Source organism: Lichenostomus cassidix, chromosome 28 (assembly GCF_008360975.1).
Source record: "Lichenostomus cassidix isolate B80296 chromosome 28, HeHo_3.0, whole genome shotgun sequence".
Taxonomy (NCBI): Eukaryota; Metazoa; Chordata; class Aves; order Passeriformes; family Meliphagidae; genus Lichenostomus; species Lichenostomus cassidix.
The window spans coordinates 5829618-5849751 of NC_139508.1; the positions used below are offsets into that span (position 1 = coordinate 5829618).

General features: G+C 47.7%; 1 protein-coding gene across 3 annotated transcripts in view; it reads left to right on the forward strand.

Moving 5' to 3' along the window:
* MARCHF2 (membrane associated ring-CH-type finger 2) overlaps positions 1–20134 on the forward strand; it is a 33555-nt gene that overhangs the window by 6257 nt on the left and 7164 nt on the right. For all 3 annotated transcript variants that reach the window (XM_085040488.1, XM_085040486.1, XM_085040487.1), the window contains exons 2-3: positions 6168–6387; positions 9997–10192. In XM_085040488.1, the coding sequence (XP_084896614.1) occupies positions 6212–6387; positions 9997–10192 (372 nt within the window). In that variant the 5' untranslated portion in view covers positions 6168–6211. The remainder of the gene's footprint in view (positions 1–6167; positions 6388–9996; positions 10193–20134) is intronic.

Below are 20134 nucleotides of genomic sequence, written 5' to 3' on the forward strand. Positions count from 1 at the left end.
ATTTGCTATAATCTAAACAATCAAGACTTCAGAGAACTTCTAGAATATGTCTAAACAGTTTCTTGGTATAGAGAAGTTATGACCATTTGTCCCCAGCAGCAGCCAGTGAGTGAAAGCTTGAGTTACCATTGACTGCTGCTGAGCTGTGTTTTTGAAATAGTGGAGAGGCAGCCCAGCCAAGTCCGGCTGTGGTCATGTACAAATGTGATAAACACCGGAGTCCAGAGAGGTTGTGTCCTCAAAGCTTCTCACCTCCTCCTGGGTGTTACAGGGTTAGACTTGAAGCATGTGTCTTTAAATTCAGCCCCAGGGATCGGGCATGTGAGCCTCTGAGGTCAGCTTGAAGCTTTTGCTGTTAAGGGTGTAGGAGGTGTTTCCTGGTGTGAAGCTTTATCAGAAGGTTCACACGCTCCCAGAATGTTGCGCTGTGATTATTTTTTTCCCTTGCTTTTTGGGGTTTGTTTTGTTTTGAGCCCAGCGTCAGGGCTATCCCCTGGCTCTGATCCGCAGCATTGCTCTGCTGGCATCCTCTGAAGAGCAAGTCATGGCTGAAGTTTTCACAGCATCTCCTTTAGTTGCAGCCAAATGTTGCAGGCAGGGCAGGAAATAGAGAAGCTCCTGGAGAGTGGAATGCTTTCCTGTGTGTTATTTACCAAAATTTAAAATGTTTTAGAAGCTGTTGCATGGCATCAGATCTTGTTTTGAATGTTGAGGTATATGCCATAAAATACTATGTCACTTTTCTCACTGGACAGGGCTCCTTGTACCCTGACCTTAGGGCTGTTGTGTTCAGGTGACTTCTGAGCATAGGACTAATGAGATTTCATCCCAGGCCCTGAGCAATGGGAGAGTTGCTGATGGGTCAAGCATGAGCAGATCCTGTGGTGTCTTTCTGGGTACTTTTAAGGTGTTACTTAGCAGACCTGCAGGGTAACTTTGGGGAGTCAATTGATGTGTAAAATCATTAAAAATTTTATTTTTAATAAAGAACAAAATAATACTGTGGTTTTCAGCCCTCAGCAGAGAATATGTTTAAACAAACAAAACTGAAAACAAAGCCGTGCAGCAGTTTTGGACCGGTTCTTGGGGTTTTTTAGTTGGTTTTTTTTTTTGTTTTATATTAATCCATTTAGACAACCTTTTAACAGTAGCGTGGAGCACTCATCATGTTCCCGCCCATGTGTATCTCTGGTGGCAGTGTCTCAAGTCTGTGATCACTGTGGGTGTGAGGGTCTAGAGGCCTGATGTGTAAGAGGGGGTACTCTGCCAGTCAGCCAGAGCACAGGGGCTGCAAGTACACCGGTGAGGCCCTGCAGCCACCTGCAGTAAGCAGAACTGGTGCTGGAGGATGTGCTGCACCCCTGGGATTGAGCCTGGGCTGTGGGAAGATGTGCGCTGGTTAAGTGGGAGCAGGTGATTAGATGTGTGAAGGAAGCAATTCTTTGTATGGTCTCTCTCAAGATGGAGAAAGATGTTCAGATGTAGGGCCCAGGATTTGGGAAATCCAGTTTAGTGGTTAAAAGGAAAGCATTGATGCTTGGAAATGCTCTATAGCAACTGAAAACCTTCAGTTCACTGGTGACTTTTGCAGGATCATATGATTAGAAAACTCAGTGTCTATGTGCCCAAAGTGGCTAAAAGGGATTTGGAAAGGAGGCTGAGAAGCCTTACTCCAGAGTCAAACTTCAGCTCATGTCAGTAGTGGTTGGAGCTCTGATTTGCCATCAGTGAGTGGGTTACTTGCTAAATTTAAAAAAAAAAAGTCCTTGTGTACAGATGTGTGGGTTTTGTTGGCTACACAACTTGGTTATCTCTGGTGACAGCATGGGTGAGGTGCCGGGACTCGGTTACAGTAATCAGGAAAATGGGTTGCTCAGTGAGTGGAACAGACTCTGCCGCTGGCAGCCTCATACGTAGGGTTTTTTCTTGCTGGAGATGTCCCAGGGAAGCTAATCTATTCAGGAACTGGTGTGTATGTGCTGCACTCAAAGAAGGTGAAGCTGGTTCTAGTCCCAGTTTGTTCTGGATCGTATCAAAGCCACAGGATTGCTCCAAGGCTTTACACTGGTTGGGGTATTCGGTAGTGGACAGGCTGTGAGCAGCATGGCAGAGCCACAACCTGCACCTGACAGTCCTTGTTACTGCCATCCTTTGGCTGAAGCCTTTCCTGTTGTGTTTCTCATCTTGACTGTGCTTTTCCCTTTGTGGCTTTGATCCAGGTGTTCATCTGGCCTGCTGTGGTTTCCTGTCTGGGAGAAATAACTGTCTTGTCCATCTTCAAAGTCCAAATATGAGAGCTGGGGGACCCTTTAGCTCCTTGACTCCTGCTTACTCCTGCTGGGCACATCTCCTGCATGGAGAGCACTGGTCCAGCCTGATCTCTGCAGTCTTTCGAAGGAGTTTTGCCTGCCTCGTTGCCCTTTGGATGATATAAACTGAATTACATATCTCCTTGCAATGTGTGAAGACAAGGGGGAGTATCTTGCAGGCATGTTTCACTTAAGCTATGGAGCAGGATCCTGCACCAGCACCCTGGTCTCTGCCTTGGAGCAGCAGCACAGCATGAGCTGCTCTTTGAGGAACTGACTCATTTTGCTCCATGTGTTTGAGTTTTGGAATTCTAGTGCAGAACTTGCTCTTCTGAGCCAACTTTCCACAAACAGGGTTTGTTTTTCTTCAATTTGAGTAATATCTACAAACTCAGCCCTTTATGTTCTGGGTCTGCTCAGAAGCTGAGGATGCAAAATGTTGCTGAGAAGAGACTTCTGGTTTATTTGCTCATGTCTAACTGTGGCAGCAGAAGGGATGTTGATAATAAACCTAGTGTCTCTGAGACTTTTTTTTAAATGTGGACAAGAAATGTATCCTCGAGGAATCGGCTCAGAAATCACAGGTGCTTAGGAAAAAAAGAAATCAGTGTGTGGTTCAAACAGCTGTTTGGGTCTTGTTTCTCACTCTGGGATTTTGATATTTCTGTTGTAAACAGAGCTGGGGGAAGGGCTGGAACACAAATGTGATGACGAGAGGCTGAGGGTGTGTGAGGGTGAGCTGGGTGTTCAGAAAAGTAGGTTCACAGGGGACCCTGAAAGGAGAGTGCAGCCAGGTGGGGGTCAGTCAATTCTCCCAGGTGACAAGATGAGAGGAAAAAACCTCAAGTTGTACTGGGGAGGTTTAGGCTGAAAAGATTCCTTCAAGGAAAGGGTAGTCAGACACTGGCACAGGCTGCCCAGGACAGTGGTGGAGTCAGCAATCCCTATAGGGATTTAAAAGCCGTGTGGATGTGACACTTGGGGACACAAGTTAATAGTGGGCTTGGCAGTGCTGAAGGAACAGTTGGACTTGATGATCTCAAAGGCTGTTTCCAACCTGAATGATTCTGTGAACACTGGGTTTGGGTTGGATGATCAGTTGTGAGAGAAGGCTGTCTGTTGATGAGCTGATCCTTCAGGGATCAGGAAAGGGACTGACTTGGCTGTACACCATGGTTCATATTCCACTGGGTATGGAACTGGAACCTGAGTGCACTGCAGATGTTATCTTTGGATTTCAGTTACTTCTTCACTAACCATGAAAATCTTGCTGCTTTTCCTTCATATTTGCTGAATGGCATGAGTCAGATATTAAAGCAGTGACTTCAGGTTCCACCCTGGGCTAGACCCCAACAAGGAAGTGCCAAATAACTTGTAACAGAAACCTGTGCATTTCCTGAAGAATGGCAGGGTGGCCATTCCCATCCAGCCTGAGTGGGGCTGCCAGGGCAAGGCCATGGGGCTGCCTGTGTCTGTCAGATGTGGAGCACAAAGAGCGTCAGTATAAATTCTCCCAGGATACAGTCAGTGAAGGCAGTTATATTCCAATATGCAGAACAGACCTTTTTCCTCTGGACTTTAAAATATTTTAAACAACATTTTGGCCAAACAGATGGAACTGACCTTTTTATTAAAAGCATATATCTTCTCATGCTTGTTTCAGTAAGAGGTTGTTAAAATTGAAAGAGCTCCTTAACTTGCAGAACAGCTGACTTAAGTCATTCCAGTAGCATTTATCATCTTACTTTTTGCTCCTTGAAGCTGGAGAGTTTGTAGCCTTTCTTTTGAAAAGGAGAAATAAGAAAAGCAGCTCTAACTCTGTGTGCTCTTTGCACAGGCGGAGAGAAAGGCTGAGTCTATGAAGTTAATTTTTAAGTTGATGAAAAGATTCATGTTCATTTTGAAGAGGATTGACCTGCCCACAAGCTCAAGCTTATTCCTGCTCAGATACAAATTATTACAGACAGTTATCAAGAGCAGCTTTAATAAAGAGATTAGAAAATCTTCTATTAGAAATTAGAAACTATTCTGTAAAGTGAGGGGATGCTGCCAAAGATGGCATCTGGTGCTGAGACGCCAGTGAAGGGCTCTCTCCCTCTTGGATGCATGTATGTGAAGGAAGCTGTCCTGGCAGATGAAGGCCTTGGTTGTGTGAGAGTTTCCTTATTTCCAAGACATGAAAAAGCACTTTCACTTACCCAAATCAGTGTTTCCAGGGCTTCAAGAATCACGTTCTTGTACCAGCTTTTTGGTTTTTTTCCTCTGTAGTGTGGCCAAGCCTCCAACCAGGAAAACCCTTATTTTCTTTAGTTATTTTAGTTAGATTTTGGCTTGGTTGATAACTGACAGAACAGCAGTTTTGTGGGAATGTTTGACTCCTGTTGTGCAGAGATCTCAAAACAAAAACCCCTTTCCTTGGATGGGATGGCAAAGGTTTGTTTGCCTGCTTCTACCTCCAGGAGGCAAAGACTGCAGATTCCCCCCACTCCCCCTAAATTTAACAAACCTAATTGTTTTTGTATTTCTTCTTTGGGGCTGGAATTATTTTATTTCTTTTTATTCGTCCCCCTTCCCCCCCCCCCCTTTTCATTGCTTTCATTTGAACTTCTTTTATGGATTTATTTCTATTTGAAATCCAGCCACCAGGATGAGGCAGCATTCCAGCTCTGATCCCAGCAGTTCTGGCGCACGGGGATTACTGTGCGTGCCTTACATAAGGCAGTCCTGTTTACAGACACAGGGATTTTGGTTTTACCAGCACTACTATGTTGTTGGATTGTGTTCAGCTTGTGACTCACTGTAACCCCAGCTCTTTAGTTCTGCACAGCTGCCTCTCAGGGATCAGGTTAAAGGCAATTGGCAAAACCAGCATTTTTCTGAATCTGCAGAGCATATCTTATTCTAGGGATGAGATACCCCCTGCCAGGGTGGAACTTGGCTGTTTTTGGCAGCTTGGGTGAGCTGCTGCCTTTCCTCAAACGCAGAGAGCTCTCCTGTCCAGACGTGGCTCATCAGAGCCAGCTGCTGATTTGCCGTGTTGGGCTTTTCTCTGCATCTTCTCTCCAATTCTTGCATTTGCTGTTTGCTCCGTGTGTTCTCTTTGCTGGGTAAATGTTGAAAATGTACTGGTATGCTTTGCTGTTTGCACGTGGCTCTTGTAAAAGTCATGATTGGCGTGAAAGTTGAAAGGATGAAGGCTGGCCTGCTGCCCTTCCTAGGGAGGATTTTTGGTGCTTTTGAGAGGTTCATATCCACGTATTCACTGTTGGGACTTACCACAGGGGATATAGAAATGGAAGCATGCACATTTCTGTAAAGAAATAAAGAGAAAAAAATATCAGAGATGGGGTTGGGGAGCCTTTTGGTCTGGGACAGACTTCCAACTGCTCAGAAAGCTCCTGAAGGCAGCTCAGGGTCTCCCTTGAACCTAGCCACATAAACTGGTTTAGGAATCCTGTTCAGGCGAAACTTTGCTGTGTTAATGGAGAGTATAAATATTAGTTTTCAGGACAGCTGTAGCCAGAACAGCAGAGGCCCATGGGTCTTCTGGTTGTCTTCCCCATCTCTGTGTCAGCACGTTCAGTTTGAAAGGCTTCATCAGGTTAAAGGGTGGTTACCAGGAATTCTCTCTGGGAAAGGCAAATTTGCAATTCTGATGGTTAGTTATGTAAGTAGAACACTTGAAGCCTTAATTTTATGGTAAGGCAGCCTCACAAAGCCTATTAAAGGGGACAGAAGACTTACAAAACGTGTATCTGTTGGGGGCCTGGGGGGCTGCCAGCACTAGCGGGGTTGGAGGCGCATGAGGGGTTGGGCACGCCAGGGTTCTGGCCTCTGACTGCAGTGCTGTTCCTGCAGGTCTCCCAGGTGCCGGGCCCGGGACAGAGGGGCCCAGAGCTGCCATGACGACAGGCGACTGCTGCCACCTCCCCGGCTCCCTGTGTGACTGTCCGGGAAGTGCTGCCCTCTCCAAGTCGGTGGAGGACTCGGACATCGGCCGCCCGCAGTACATCACACAGGTCACCGCCAAGGACGGGCGGCTCCTCTCCACAGTGATCAAGGCGCTGGGCGCCCAGAGGTGAGGCTGCTGCAGGGACGGGGCTCGGAGCTGCAGCAGGGCTCTTCCTCTTTTGTGGTGGCTCAGGGGTACAGGGAGACAACAAAGTCTTGTTTTGTGAAGAAGTTTGCCAGAGCGCTAATACTGAGTGTGAATCCTCGTGAGCCGGATGCTTCCCAGGCCTATGCCCTCCTCAAGGGCACACCTCCACTGTCCCACATGGGGCTAGCGTGGGGCTGCTGTGTTCATGGAAGCCCCAGACCTGCAGCTGCTCAGGGCAAGGCGGCTCAGGCACCTCTCGCTGTGTGCTGCTGTCATGGCCTCGCGGGGCAGCAGCGAAGGTGGGGCTGTGCTTGTAGGGCAGCATGCTGTTCATGGAGACGTCTGAAGGGCTGGAAGGGAAGCACAGCCCCTGTTCCAGGAACGTCCATAGAGTAAAGGCGTGGTGTTGATCTTCGGCCGGGGGGGGGGGGGAGGGGAGGGTGTTTGTGTTGCAAGAACTACAGCATCCAGGTATTGCTAGAGAAGACACATGGCAGCTTCACTGGCTCAGGCTCCTCCTGATGTGACTTCTTGTCATGTATTTTGAGCAGCTTCCAGAGTAGAGGACATTTGGCAGCATTGTTCAGTTCAGATTCCAAGAGCTGTTGTATTTTGTGGCCAGAAATCCTGTCTGAACAGCTGTTATTTTTTTCAATGAGTTTGCTCAAACATTTATGGGATGTGAAAGCAGTGATTGCTGACATGGGGGAGGGATTCAGGGAAGCTGGATGAGAATAGAGGCAATCATAATTGCTGCATCCAGCAAACCTGGACTAGGTCAATAAAAATGTGAAGGGAACTGGGCTTGCTCTCTGGGCAATAGGCTGGGTGAGAAGTTGTTTAACCCCTTAGAACTTGTGGAGGTGTAATAATCATGGGGGAAAACTGCCTGGAAACATAGGTTAAAAAACCTCAACAGGATTCTTTATGTTTGTACATGAACACTAGTTCATTCTTTTTGGTGATGGTGGGTTTCAGTCTCTTCCTTCTCACCAGCACTTAGCAGAGCAATGCTGGGAGCAGTGTGACTGCACTGGAATGTTGAGTTGCTGATACAGTGTCTACAGCCTGCTGGAAAACTGTGTCTGAGTGTGTATCATGTGGGAGTATGACAGGACCCCCACCCGGTGGGGAAAGGAAGGAAAATGAAGTCTGATAAGAAATTTTTTTCACACGCTGCCAGCAAATTTCTTCTTTTTGGGTTGTTTATTGGTAGCCAAGGTTATAGTAATGTGCTGGAAATATGAAACTTCTCAAACAGGAAGAGAACGGATGAAATATCTTACAGATGCTTTTCTTAGGAAATGACAGATGCATGAGAGCACTGGGGACTTGAGGGGGTTGTCTGTCCCTGTCACTAGGATTTTGTGTGTGGGCTGTACCTTTGATGTTCTGGTACAGCATTTTATGGCAATAAATGTTACAGAATCACCAAATAATTGAAATTGGAAGGGAATTCCATAGGATGTCTGGTCCAGCCTCCTTTTAGAGCAAGCCTGCTCAGAGCCTTGTCTGATGTAGTTTCCAGAATCTCTGAGGATGAAGTTTCCACCACCTTCCTATACTGCTGTTGCATCTTTTGCAAGGATTGTCCTGGCTGAAGAAGTCCCCTAAATAAAAGGCATGTAAAAAGGAGGAGAGAACACGGGTCAGTGGTTCACCAGTGATGTTTGGCAGAGAGCAGGGGATGGTGTACATTGGGTGTAAATAGCTTCACAGCCCTAAATATGAATAAAAGTCTAGTTGGGATGAAACCAGCTAAATATTGAACTGGAAGTGGCAGAGATCTCCTGTGGCACACAAAGAGAGGAATTTTGCTTCTCCTTTAGCAAGGTGACATGCACTTCCTTGCTGGCTCTTCTCTTTCCTTCATGTCCCACCAACCTTTTCCCACAGTGTGCTCCTTTTCCTTGAACTGTGCTTCTGTGCCTCACTCTTGCTTTCTGTGCAAACTAATGGAAGTGGTGCTGTTGCTTTTGAAGATTGCTAAGTGCTTGCTCTAACTGTTGTGTTGCAATCCCACAAACTTCTGCAGTCAGGTGGGGTTTTTTGAAGTCAGAATACCAGTGGAGTATGAACTATGATATGGGCTCAGTGTGGCTTTTGTTCTGTCAGCAATACATAGAAAAAGGTGATAACTGATATCACTCACCTGGATTTCAAGAGGGCATATAATAGGGTCTTTGAAATTAAGGTATTCCTTTCTCACCCTCTCTCCTACCCCCAAATCTGGACAGCTTTGGATGTAAGAGAAAAATTGTGTGAAAGAAACAGCTGGTTGGAAAGTGGTAAGTGAGACACTAGTGAGGGCCTTGTTTCCATAGTCCAGGGAAGGCAGCCCTGCCCATGGCCTCTGCAGTCCAGCACTTTGTTCCTGCATGATTTCAGTGATTGCTGAAAGCTGAAGAGATGCACTGAACTGCTAAGAATAGTGAACTTTGGTGTCTAGAGCCATTTGGGGCTTCCCAAGGACCCCAAAACATCCTCGGCATATGTGGCACTGGGCTGCTAGGAAACCTGTGCCTTGGGTGCCAGCTGAGATGCCCCAGACCTGTAAGTGTTCCAGGCCAGGTTGGCTGGATCTTTGAGCAAGCTGGTCTAATGAAAGGTGTAGCACTAATTGTTCACAGTCAGTGGTGCCAGCTGAAGGTGTGAGGAACATCTTGAGAACAGATGGGTGGTTTGAGTGCAATGAGCAGCGCAGGCCTCCTGTGGCGAAGGCTGCAAGTGTCTCTGAAAGTGTTTGTTACTTTTCTTGATAGGTATCTCCAGTGCTGTGAGGTCTGTGAGGTTCTGTGTGATTCTGTAGTTAAAACTCATGGCCAAGAAGGTATTGTTGCTGAAGCACCAAAGCATTTCTGCAGCCACTGAGGGGCCAAACGCTGCAGAGTGGTTGTTGCTCTGGGGAGGGTGTGCCCATGGGATGCCAGAGAATTACTGTGAGGTGATGGGCAGAGGGTTTGTATGCTGAGACCTTGGTCTGAGTGCCTGCTTGCTGTGAAATATATTGTGTTCTTAGAGAGGTGAGCTTCCAGGGTCAGTGCAGTTGTGTCTTGAGATATTGCTGTTCCTGCTCAGCCCAGGCTGCAGAGCTGAGTTGGGCTCAGAGTGGGTAGGTGATCTGGTAAATGTGACTGATTGCCAATCTCTTGAGTGGCTGCGGTGGCTGGGGCATGCTGTGACTACTGTGGGTCATTCGGCTTCACTTTGGGCTTCTGGATTTCTATCAGTGCTTCAGGCTTGGTGTTGGGTCCAGTGTCAGCCCCTGCCCACTGTGAGCAGAGCTGGAGACTGTGGGAGGTGCGCTGCAGTAGCTTCTGGGGCCAGCTGAGCTGTCCAGGCTGATGTGCCATCTTCTCTTGTTGTTGTGGGGCTTCCAGATTTTAAATGACCTAAAATGTCCTGAGCATCTCCATGGTCCCCTGTGACTGGTTTCTGTCTGCAGCACGTTCCTGGCATGGTACGCCACAGGCTGCCTGCCATGCATGTGCCTTTCTGGGCCTTGGTGGGACCAGACCCTGTGGCTGTGTTGCTCTGCCTGCTCTGACTGTGATTTCATTCTGTTTGTCTCTTGTTCTGCCTCTTTAGTGATGGTCCCATCTGTCGAATCTGTCATGAAGGTGGAAGTGGGGAGGGACTGCTTTCCCCATGTGACTGCACAGGAACACTGGGCACCGTGCACAAGAGCTGCCTGGAAAAATGGTTATCCTCCTCCAACACAAGTTACTGTGAGCTCTGCCACACAGAATTTGTTGTAGAGAGAAGACCAAGACCCTTGACAGAGGTACCATTTTCTTCCTGCTTCATTTTTATTTCCATATCATTTGAGAGAAAATATGTCTTGTAGTTCTTGCTGTCTCCTCCTCCGTGCAGTACCTTTGTACACACAAAGAAGAATCTATTTGGAGAGATCAAGTCCCTTATCAGACCAAGTGATGTAGTTGCAAACACACAGTATTGGTGTTTGGGGCAGCTCTTACCTGTGACCTTCCCATGTGCAACCTGCCAGAAGAAGCACTTTGCTTGTGGCTGTGCTTTAATACCTGAGCATCAAAATGCAGATGTCACAACATGACTGACTGAAATATGAAGTTCTCATAAATATTCTTTTTTGCTGCTGGTTTTAATCTTATCTCACAGTGTTGCATTAGTGCAGCTCTCTTGCATGTGCCTTCCTTGTCATGTTCTTTTCTGAAAAGTGAGATGTGGTGTTTGCTGATACTGTTTGTAAAAGACCTGTCTTCCCATGACTAATATTTATGTGTGCTTCAAAGCCTTTGGGCCTTGCTCCTTCCTGCTGCTCTGTCCTCCTCCCAGTTGTAGGAGAAAACAGGACAGGGCTCCTTACAGAGGTCCTTATGTTCCTCTCTGTAGTGACCATAGGGTGATCAGGATCCTGATGGGTCCATCAGCCTCCCAGAGTTGGAGCCCAGGCTATGGCTGGTGGGCTGGGTTTTTTGGTTTTGGGAGCAAAGGAGGCATGGGCTAGGCCATTGTCTGACCTCAGAGTTCAAGTGTACGTCCCCAAAAGAGGAATAAGTAAACCAGTGAGGTACAATACAAAAGGCTTAAGGGTTTATTTTAGATGGTTGTTTCATCTGTCTGAAATTGTGTGAGCTCTCCCCATGTCAGCATACTTCTGGCTTGGCTTGGGGGTTCCTTCAACACACTGTGCAACTGCAGAGAAGTGTCACTCTGCAGCTGGGCATTTACAGTTAAAAATTTTGGGAGCCGAACATTCCTGCAGCCATCAGGAGTGGGACGTCTGGGAGCTGATTCTTAGCAACAGGCCCCTGTTACCTGTCAGCTGTCAGAGGTTTGTTGCTGCCTGCCACCAGAGTGTGTGTGGAGGCAGGGTTATTTCGGATTTGTAATGATCACTGCTCTTGTCCTCTCTCTCCTTGCCTTTGCCCCATCAGTTAGGTAAAAACTGAGTCACAACTGGAATTCTAAGATGCTTTTCACATCTTTGTTTCCTTTCTCTTATCACCTCTCTCTGGAAACAATATTGTTCCCTCCTCCTTTCCATAGTCCCCAGCTCTATTTCTCACACTCCCATCTCCTCCCAGTGAGCCTTGGAATGGAAAAGAGTCCACCAATTGGGGAGGCATTCAAGCATCAGTTTGCAAAATGGATATTAAGTTTTAATGACTGTTTAACTTACAACTGACTGTCATGGGCTTGACAGCCCCAGACAGGAGGAAGGTTTAGCCTACAGTACTAACTCAAACTACATATCTCAGACAGCAATTTGTATGAGCATTAATTTAGTGGTTACTGCTGTTGGGGTCTTACAGCTTCTCTCCTAGCTGCTAAAACATAAAATGGCGCTTTAGCCAGTATCTCTCAAATGGTTGTTTCAGACGTTGCAAAACACTGCTTTGAAACACTTAGAAAGGGCTGTATCTTGGCTTTGAGGACAGTGTTGGCAAGACCAGGGACAGTGAGCTTGCTAGGGCTTATGTGGGCCAAGTTGTGAGTGCAAGTTTCAGATGTTTTGGCTTAAGAGCTGGTAAAGTATTCATGTCCAGAAACAAACACGTGGGAGTGCATTTAGCCATCGTTCACAGATGCTGTAGCACCTCGTAACAAGTTGGAAAACTGAACACTCAAATAAAAGCTCAAAGGCCAGTGTGTGTTGGAGAAGTTTCTCATGTGACACCAACTCTGTGCCTCCAGCTGGCATGACGAGCTTGCTGGGAGAGCGAGACAGGAAAGTCTTGTCTGTACTCCAGTGTGGGTGAATGAACATTCCAGGACAATCAATTTTAATTTCTGTTGAAATTTGTGAAAAGCCTCTCTGGACTAGATCCTGTAAGGGTATGGTTATCAGCAAGGAAACTGAGTGCTGAGAGCTGATGGGTGGGCAACATTTAATGACCCTCAAACACAGGAGAACTGCCACTGTGTTTTCAGAGAGGAGTAGACCCCTTGAGCCATTACTGCCAGCTGGCAAAGACTTTGGGATCCCAGTTGTTTGTTACTTCTGGTATTTTGGGAGTGTCTGTGAGCACAGTGAAGGGGATGATCTGCACTGATGGGATGTCTGCCAGGGGAACAGCTTATGTACAGTGCCTTGTGAGCCTGAAGGCTGGTAAACAGCTGATGAAGAGTCTCCAGGTAGCTGGTGAGAGTGATGCCTGCTGCAGAGCAGAACCTAACCTGCAGCTTGCCTTTATGGTACAGCCCCAGAGCAGTTCCCTTGCTAGCAGCTCAGGGGCACTAAGGTTTTCCCTGGCTTGGAAAGCAGCATATAGCCTGGTTTAATACATCTTACGGTAGCAGGCTGCTCTTGCCCTTCCCTCGGGGCCAGCAGTGTCCCTCCACAGGTGATGGAGTGCTGTGGGTGCAGTACCAGCAGTGTGTGCTGTGGCTGCAGCACTCAGGTGTGCTGGGGCCCTGCACAACGCCATTCAGCTGGTCAGCATATCTGCTCTGTGCCTGGCACACCATGGCTGGAGGGCTCCTGCCAGAGCAAAATGGCTCACTTGGCTGGAAAGGCCACCTGGTTTTGTTGCATTACTTCCACCATGCTATAAACCTAATCCTTGCCTGGAATCTGGGGAAAAACCCTGTGAGGTTTGCTGGGCTTTGTGCACTTGGAGGTCAACTGACCGAGTGTGACCACTTTGGGAAGCGCCCGCTGGTAGCAGAGGCTCTGCCCTTAGTGCAGAGCCCTTTGGGAGGAGCTGATAACCCCTCAGCCAGCTGGCTGGCACTTTCCATTAATACTCCACCTGCAGTCTAGTGCAATCTTATCCCCACACCAGACCAGGCTGCAGCTCTTCACCAAATACTTTTGGGAAGCGTCATCCCCAGGTTGTTCATGTGTTTCTGAAAAGAGGGCTGGGGAAAGAGGCTGCTTAGTCATTTAAAAATGTCACAGTTCCCCCAGCCACCTTATCGGGGAAGTTCTCTGCCTCTTGGTTGTGGGGAGGGATGGGGGGTGTTTTGAAACTTTGGGGGAAGTGATGGTTGTGGTGAGTGTGCTGTTGAGGAGCCCTGATAAAAGTCCACTGCTCACCAAGTAAATAGAAATTAACAGCAGATAATAAATGGGTGGAGACTGGGACCGGGAGCATGCTGTGTGGCAGTGGTGTTAATGAAAGGATCTGTTCCAAGTGTGAAAGCATTCTAGCTCTCTTTTGCTGTCACCTGGCCACAAGGGAATTTGGTAGCATGCTACCTGCTGCTGTTGGACCTCAGAGGAGAAAGCAGGTCTTGCTGTTTGCTCTGCCCTGTCCTGCCTTTCCAGCCTGGGGGGGACTTAGAGCTGGTCACAGTGGCTGCAGTGATCACTGGTCAGCACAGCTGATCTCTGGGAAGGGACCATCAGCCTCATTAAGCAGGGGCTTTGTCCCTGTGGTTTTGAAGATCCTTCAGAAGGAGGGGGCCTGAGGCTGACTGTGGACTGCAGGAGACATTTTGGTGAGTGCTGAGGGGAAGCAACACGGTTAAGTTGAAATGCTTCTGTGTAAACTTCCTGAGTTCCTGGAAGCCAGGAAATGCCCTGACCAAAACTGCTTTAGTTTTTACTTCAGGCCTCTTGTCTATGTGTGTTACAGTGTAGTCTTCATGGTCACAGGCTGTGTCTTACAGAAGCAGCGCATGGATGGAAGATGCTCACTAGTTAACTTTGTTTATCCTGCTGTGTGCTTGTGTCTCTGCTCACCGAGACCAAACTATTCATTTTCTCACAAACTTCTCTGGGGTATTTATTGCTGTGATATCCAAGCACTTCACAAACAGTAATTGAACTTTGTAGCCTCCTTTATAGAGGAGAGATGTCAACTTTGTCCAGTATGGATTAAAGAGAATTTGTTAATAGAATTGTATTTTTGTTTCCTTTAAGCAGGCATTGATTTATGTTGTGGTCTCTTCAATATAAAAACAGGGACAGCGTTGACTGCCAGTGTGTCTGATCTCTGAAACCAGAGTGGAGAACTCATCTGAGCCCAGAGCCTGCTCTGGCAGTCACAGGCTGGCCCAGGGTGTGGGGGAAATTTCTCCTGCAGTTCAGCCTAGTTGAGCTATTTTTTAACTAAGAAGCTGATCAAAAGCTTAAAAAAAAACCCATGAAAGGCTGTTGTAAACTGTCAGGCTGTGAGATCGCTGGACAGTGGGCTTTTTGGGGGCATGTTTTGAACCCTGTAGGTGGAAATGGAGAGTTGACCTGCAGCCCTGGGTGGAGAGTTCTGTAGCCAGAGGTGCAGGATGGTGCCTGTGCTGTGAGAGGACAGAACGGCTTCTGCTCAGCTCTGAAGTGGTCTCCAACACAAGAGGGTTGTGGACCAGGGTTCTTGAGTCAGGAACATGTCCCTAGCAGAGAACAAGATGGCCAAGCCTTGGAGAGGGATGGTTTTCCAATACTTGGTTTTCCTACATGATTGTTAATTTAATGTGCATCTATATGTTTACAGGGAAGTGATCTGACTCCATGATACTCTAGCCAGCATGGCTGACACAGTCAAAAAGGGCAAAATATTTTCTGTGTTCCTTGGAAGATTTTGGCATTTGATATTTAGATGAAGTGTTTGAACTGTAAGTTGCATCTGACACAGCTTTCCTGGAGGAGGTACTTTCCTCTTTCTTCTAATAATACCATGCACAGGAAATGCCCAGTTACTGCCCAGGATTCTTCTTCAGGGAGTATCTGTACCTTTGCTGTCCAGAGCATGGTAGAAGGAGAAGCATGGGCCTTTGGACCTGAAGGATTGCTGCAGCTCAGACAGCTCTTTCTCCCAGGCCATGGGTAGTCATACAGTTCTCTAGGTATGGTTGGGTTTATTTGTCGTAATGTTTCATGCCTTAAATTTGCCTCAACCAAATCTTGTTGAGGCAAATTTATATAAAGTCCTATGTAAGTGTATAGAGAGAAGGGAATACCTCTTGTGATCAATTAATTCCTGTCTCCTTAGAAGGCTAAGTTAGGATGTGTCAGATTGTCTGGAGGAGCCTGCCTCTTCCCAGCTGTAGGAGAACCAGGCTAAGAGGTGTTACAGACAACTTGTGTATGAGGCAAAATATTGCCTCTGCTGCCTCTGTCCTTAGTGTTCTCCTGTCCACATTAACTCTTCTCTTTGGTCTGGGGCAAAATCCGTCACAAACCTATTTTTTCTTACAAAGTGCTCTTCGTGCTGGAGATACTTTGTCCTCTGGGATTTCATGCAGAGCTGAGTGTTTGGAGGCGTTTGGGACTGTATTGGATGCATTGTGTGTTTCCAGAAAGCATTACCGAGGGTGACACTGTGGCTGTGTTTCTAGAGCCAGAAGCCCTTCTGCTACTGCTCCTGGCCTTCTCTCTGGCTGCAGCCCACTGCCCACAAAGGGAGGTGGGTGTGTGGGTTGGTCTGTATTGGTGTGCATGAGCCCACTTCTGCCCATTTTTGCTTTCCCAGGCTACCAGCAAAAGCATTTCTTTTCCATGGCTGCCTTGTTTTGTGTGTTTTACTGTGGCACTGACCCTCTCATTTCTCTCTTCAGTTCATTAACCACTTGCAAAGTGTTTTAGCTTCAAGCTGTTGTTAATTTTGTCCCCTCTGAGTGTTTCTCAATAGGCTGAAGAGAGACACCACCTCAGTAGCCCAAAGACTCCTGTTTGGGGTCATCTGCCCCTGCTGTGAGCTAGCTTTGGCTTCCCATCTCCATCAGCTGGGTGCAATCCTGGTGTGGAGCGGTCACATCTGTGCTGTCAGCCCAGGTCTCTGCAGAAAGGCCCTGGGGTTGCAGGTCAGGCAGGTGTCAGGCAGCAGCTGTTTAGTCCCAGCAAAGATCACTCCATATTCCAGAGAAAAGGTATTTTTGTTCAGACATCATGTAAATACCAGGGAGAGGAACCAGGAGGTTTCAGGTCTCTGCTTTGAGAGTGGACACTAACTGCTGGTGCAGAGGCTTTGCTAAAATTACTGGGAGGTTGAAAGCCAACATACCCTCATGGTGAAAGCTAACGAGTATAATGTAGGACTTGTTCATAATGCTTTTCCAAGCATTTAATACCTTTGCTAAAGCAAAACTCGTTTAAGATATCTCATTAATTCCAAAAAAGATTTCTCTGGTGAACCAGTCACTCTTGGAGCAGTCCAGCCACACCTTTTGTTCCCTTCTTTCTGTCCTTGCAAGCAAGTTACATGAGGGACTGAAAGAAAATTCTGCTTTTATGTCTTCAGTGCTGGTGTTTTTCTGCCATGTGTGTGTTAACAGCTTTATTTGTAAATGGGCAGCTTTGGTCATTCTTGTGTGCTCCTTTGCCTCCTCTAAACAGCTCCTCTGTCTGAGGGTGCTGTGCTGCACAGGAGCCTGACAGGTTTTTGCTCCTACTGTTTTACTTTGGGTTTATGGTTCAATTTTTATTAAAGACTATTACTTTTCAGTGAGTGCTAATACTTTTGGTTCACTTAAACTGGATATTTTATGTAGGTCAGTGGATTATTTTTTTGTCTCTTGAAAGTACAACTTTCAAACACAATGTCACATGCAATGAAATGTGTTTGAAATATTCTCTGAGGTGTTGCTTGACTGTGTGGGTTGCACTGGAGTAGAGGACACCTCCCATGAGTCTGTCATGTGCAGTCCTTCTGCTTCGTCTTCTGCACCTCTGTGACTGCAGGAGGTGCTGCAGATATGTTCCTGGCGGGAACATAGGGAGGTTTGGGGGCAGGAATTGTGATATTACTCCTGCTTAGGTTATTAGGGAAAGAATTTTTTCCTCTGGGTGCAGCACCCGGTGCAGTGCTCCCTGCCCAGCCCCCCACCCCCCCACCCCCCCGCCCAGTTCAGAGAACTGAGCTGTGATATAAGCTCTCCCCCACCCCTCCTCCAGCTTTATCTTTGTTGCAGACAGTCTTTTCCCTTTGCTTTCCTCGAACTCTTCTGCTGAACTCACTGCACCGTTGTCTGATTTGTGCTTGTCTACGCTTCCCCAGCCCATCTCTCTCCTTGCTTAATGCACACCTCTGTTAGATTCCTGGATGTAGTGAAAAACAACTCCGTCTTGGTTCCAGCTGAGTTCCCACTCCTCTAATTCTTTCCTTTCTCTCTTTACTTGCGTTTGCTGTCTGAAGATGCTGTTCTCAGATGCAACATGAGATCCTCTTGGCACTTCTCTGTGCAATCTCTGGCACTGCTCTGCAAGCTGCAATGGCCTCTTTGGGGCCAAAGCGGGAAATACTTCATCCCTGCACTCTTGGCACTCACCAGCACTAGTGTCTTCCTTACGTGTCTGTCTTCGCCACTTTGTCCAACCCTGTCTGTGCTGTGATGATCCAAAAGACCCATGGGCTTTCTCTGAGGTGCAACTTCTGGTGGTGCTGTGATCCTGTATTTGTGCATGTCATGGTCTGGCATTTGCCGTGTGATACCAATCATGGAAGCACCTGGTGCTCTGGAGGAAAGTGTCCCAGTGAGCTGCAGCACTGTTTGGGTCAGTTCTTCTCCTGTCCTCCATTTCTAGTGCTCCTGAATCTCTTGATGTCTTGCTGTCCTTGAGTCAGCCCAGAGCCCTCTGCTTCCCAGCAGTTGAGGGCGTTGGGAAGGCTTTCATGCCCATACAAGGAGAGATTTGGTTTGTGGAGGTTTGTGGTTTCAGTGGCAGGTAGCTGGGGAAAGGAAGATGAGGAGGGGCAGCTTTGTGCTGCAGCATTTAACTGCTCTGCTTGCAGGGCTAGGGGCATTTCTGGGTCTTGGCTTCCTGAATTCTGTGTACTCTGCCAGAAAACATCCCTTCCCACCTTAGCAAAGGAAACACGACCATCCTGCTGGAGCTGCCCATGGAGCTTGATAGCTCATGAAAAGGTTTTGGTGCAGTCCTAGAGAAGGGATAGGACAGTCCCTTATCTGAAGATGTACTTTTTGATTCAACATGTTTCTTAGGACAGGGACAGGGCTAATAGTGCTGCTGTCATCAAGGTCGTGGTTTTTTCTGGCTTTTATAGCTAGGGACCAGGTCAACAGTGGGAGGAAAATCAACAGGCACCTGAGAAGCCACAGGGTAACTGTTTGGTGGGCAGAAAGCATGTGGGATGTTTTGTAATGCAGCCAAACTCTTGTGTGGTGCTGTGGCTTGCATCGTGCTGTAGCTGTGAAGCACGTGGGGAACTCCAGCAGGGTCAGCTGGTAAGGTTGGCAGGTCACACTGGTCCTGACTCCTGCCCACTGGAGTGAGTGGTCCAGGTGCAAGGCTGGGAGAAACCCGAGCACATGCTGGCTGGAGGGTGCTGGTCCCTCCAGTACCAGTACCATGCTGCACTGGGTGCTGCATGTGATGTATTTATGAAATGGGTTGACAGCTCATGGCCATGGACATTTAGCCACATAAGGTAAGTCAGCTGTAAAAATCAGTGAAAGCTAATTTTTAGAGCACCCATTTGTAAGTCCCCAGACAGACTGCTGGGTGCTGAGTGCTGCTGGGACAGTCCCTCTTCTGTCCATTCCCCTTGGTTCTGAGGTGCAGAATGCAGCCCAGCCCTGAGACACATGGAGCAGCAGGTGCTGGGATGGACAGGCTAGGAGACTGCTCTGATATGCTTTGAACTCTGCTCTTGGCATCCAGAGGAGCTGATGATGTCCTGGTGCCTTTTACTGCCTGCTCCCCTCCTGCCTCACGTCACCTGGGCTCACCCAAGCTTCATGGGCACTGCAGCACCCAAAGGCTAGCTTCTCATCATACCATAGCCCTACTGTCCCTCTAAGAAATGAGCTCCCTTCCATAACCCTGCTGATCCCAGTATCTGGGAAAGCCTCAGGATCTTGCTGGAGGACAAAGAAATATCGTTGTACCCCAAATTCTGTCACACAAGCAGAGAGAAGTTGTTTCAAGCAGGGTCTAGGACTCAACTCATAGCCCAACTGGGCAGCAAGCAGTCAGCTCTGCCTCTTTCCCTTCAGTGTCAGACATGATTGCAGTGTGGAAGCTGCTGGAAGAAGACCAAGTTGTGCTTTTGTTGCTTTCCCATGCTTACTTGATAGTTTTCCCTACAAAATATTTTTAATCTGCCTGACCATTTTATGGATTGTTTGCAAGGTTTATCTAAAATTCTGTATGCCCTAATGTGTTGCTGTGCCAGAAACGCTGTGCCCTTAGGGTGGCTTATTGTGTTCCTTTTTTTTTTTACTGTGTCAGTGCATATTGGCAAAGTTAATCAACTACTTCAAAAGAAAATTAATTTGCTTCCTGCCTTTGCATGTTTGGCTCCCATCTTGGGGAGGAGGAAGGCGTTTCAAAAGTCACAAAGAGTATAAATAGAATTAAGATGCAGTAAAATACCTATCTGCCCGAGCTTCTTATAGTACAAGGGTCAAAAGTGCCCAAGGATGTCCTGTTGCAGGGAATGCAGTGCTCTGGTCCTGTTGCTAGAGGTCCAGACAGGGTGATTTGGCACTCAGCTAAGTGCTGTGTCACCAAACAGCTCTGTCCTGGTTGGACTGGGGAGAGCCTGGCACATGGCTGTGTTTGAGCCCTGGGGCTGCCCAGGAGGTGCTGTGTAGAGAAGTAGCTTTCCTGGGCCAATGAGTTGCTGTCCACCCCCACTTCCTCCCAGAGCTGCTCAGACTGTGTGTGTGGTCCTTATTGTCCCCATGCAGCTCATCACACTGATCTCCTCTGCAGACCCATGCAAGGGGGGACCTGCAGGTCTGCCTCCCTTCTCCCAGCTCCTGTCCAATCAACAGTTCTGCCTGCTCTGGAAGCTGCCCAGTGGAGAAGGACCTGGTGGTGGTGGCCAGCAGTGGC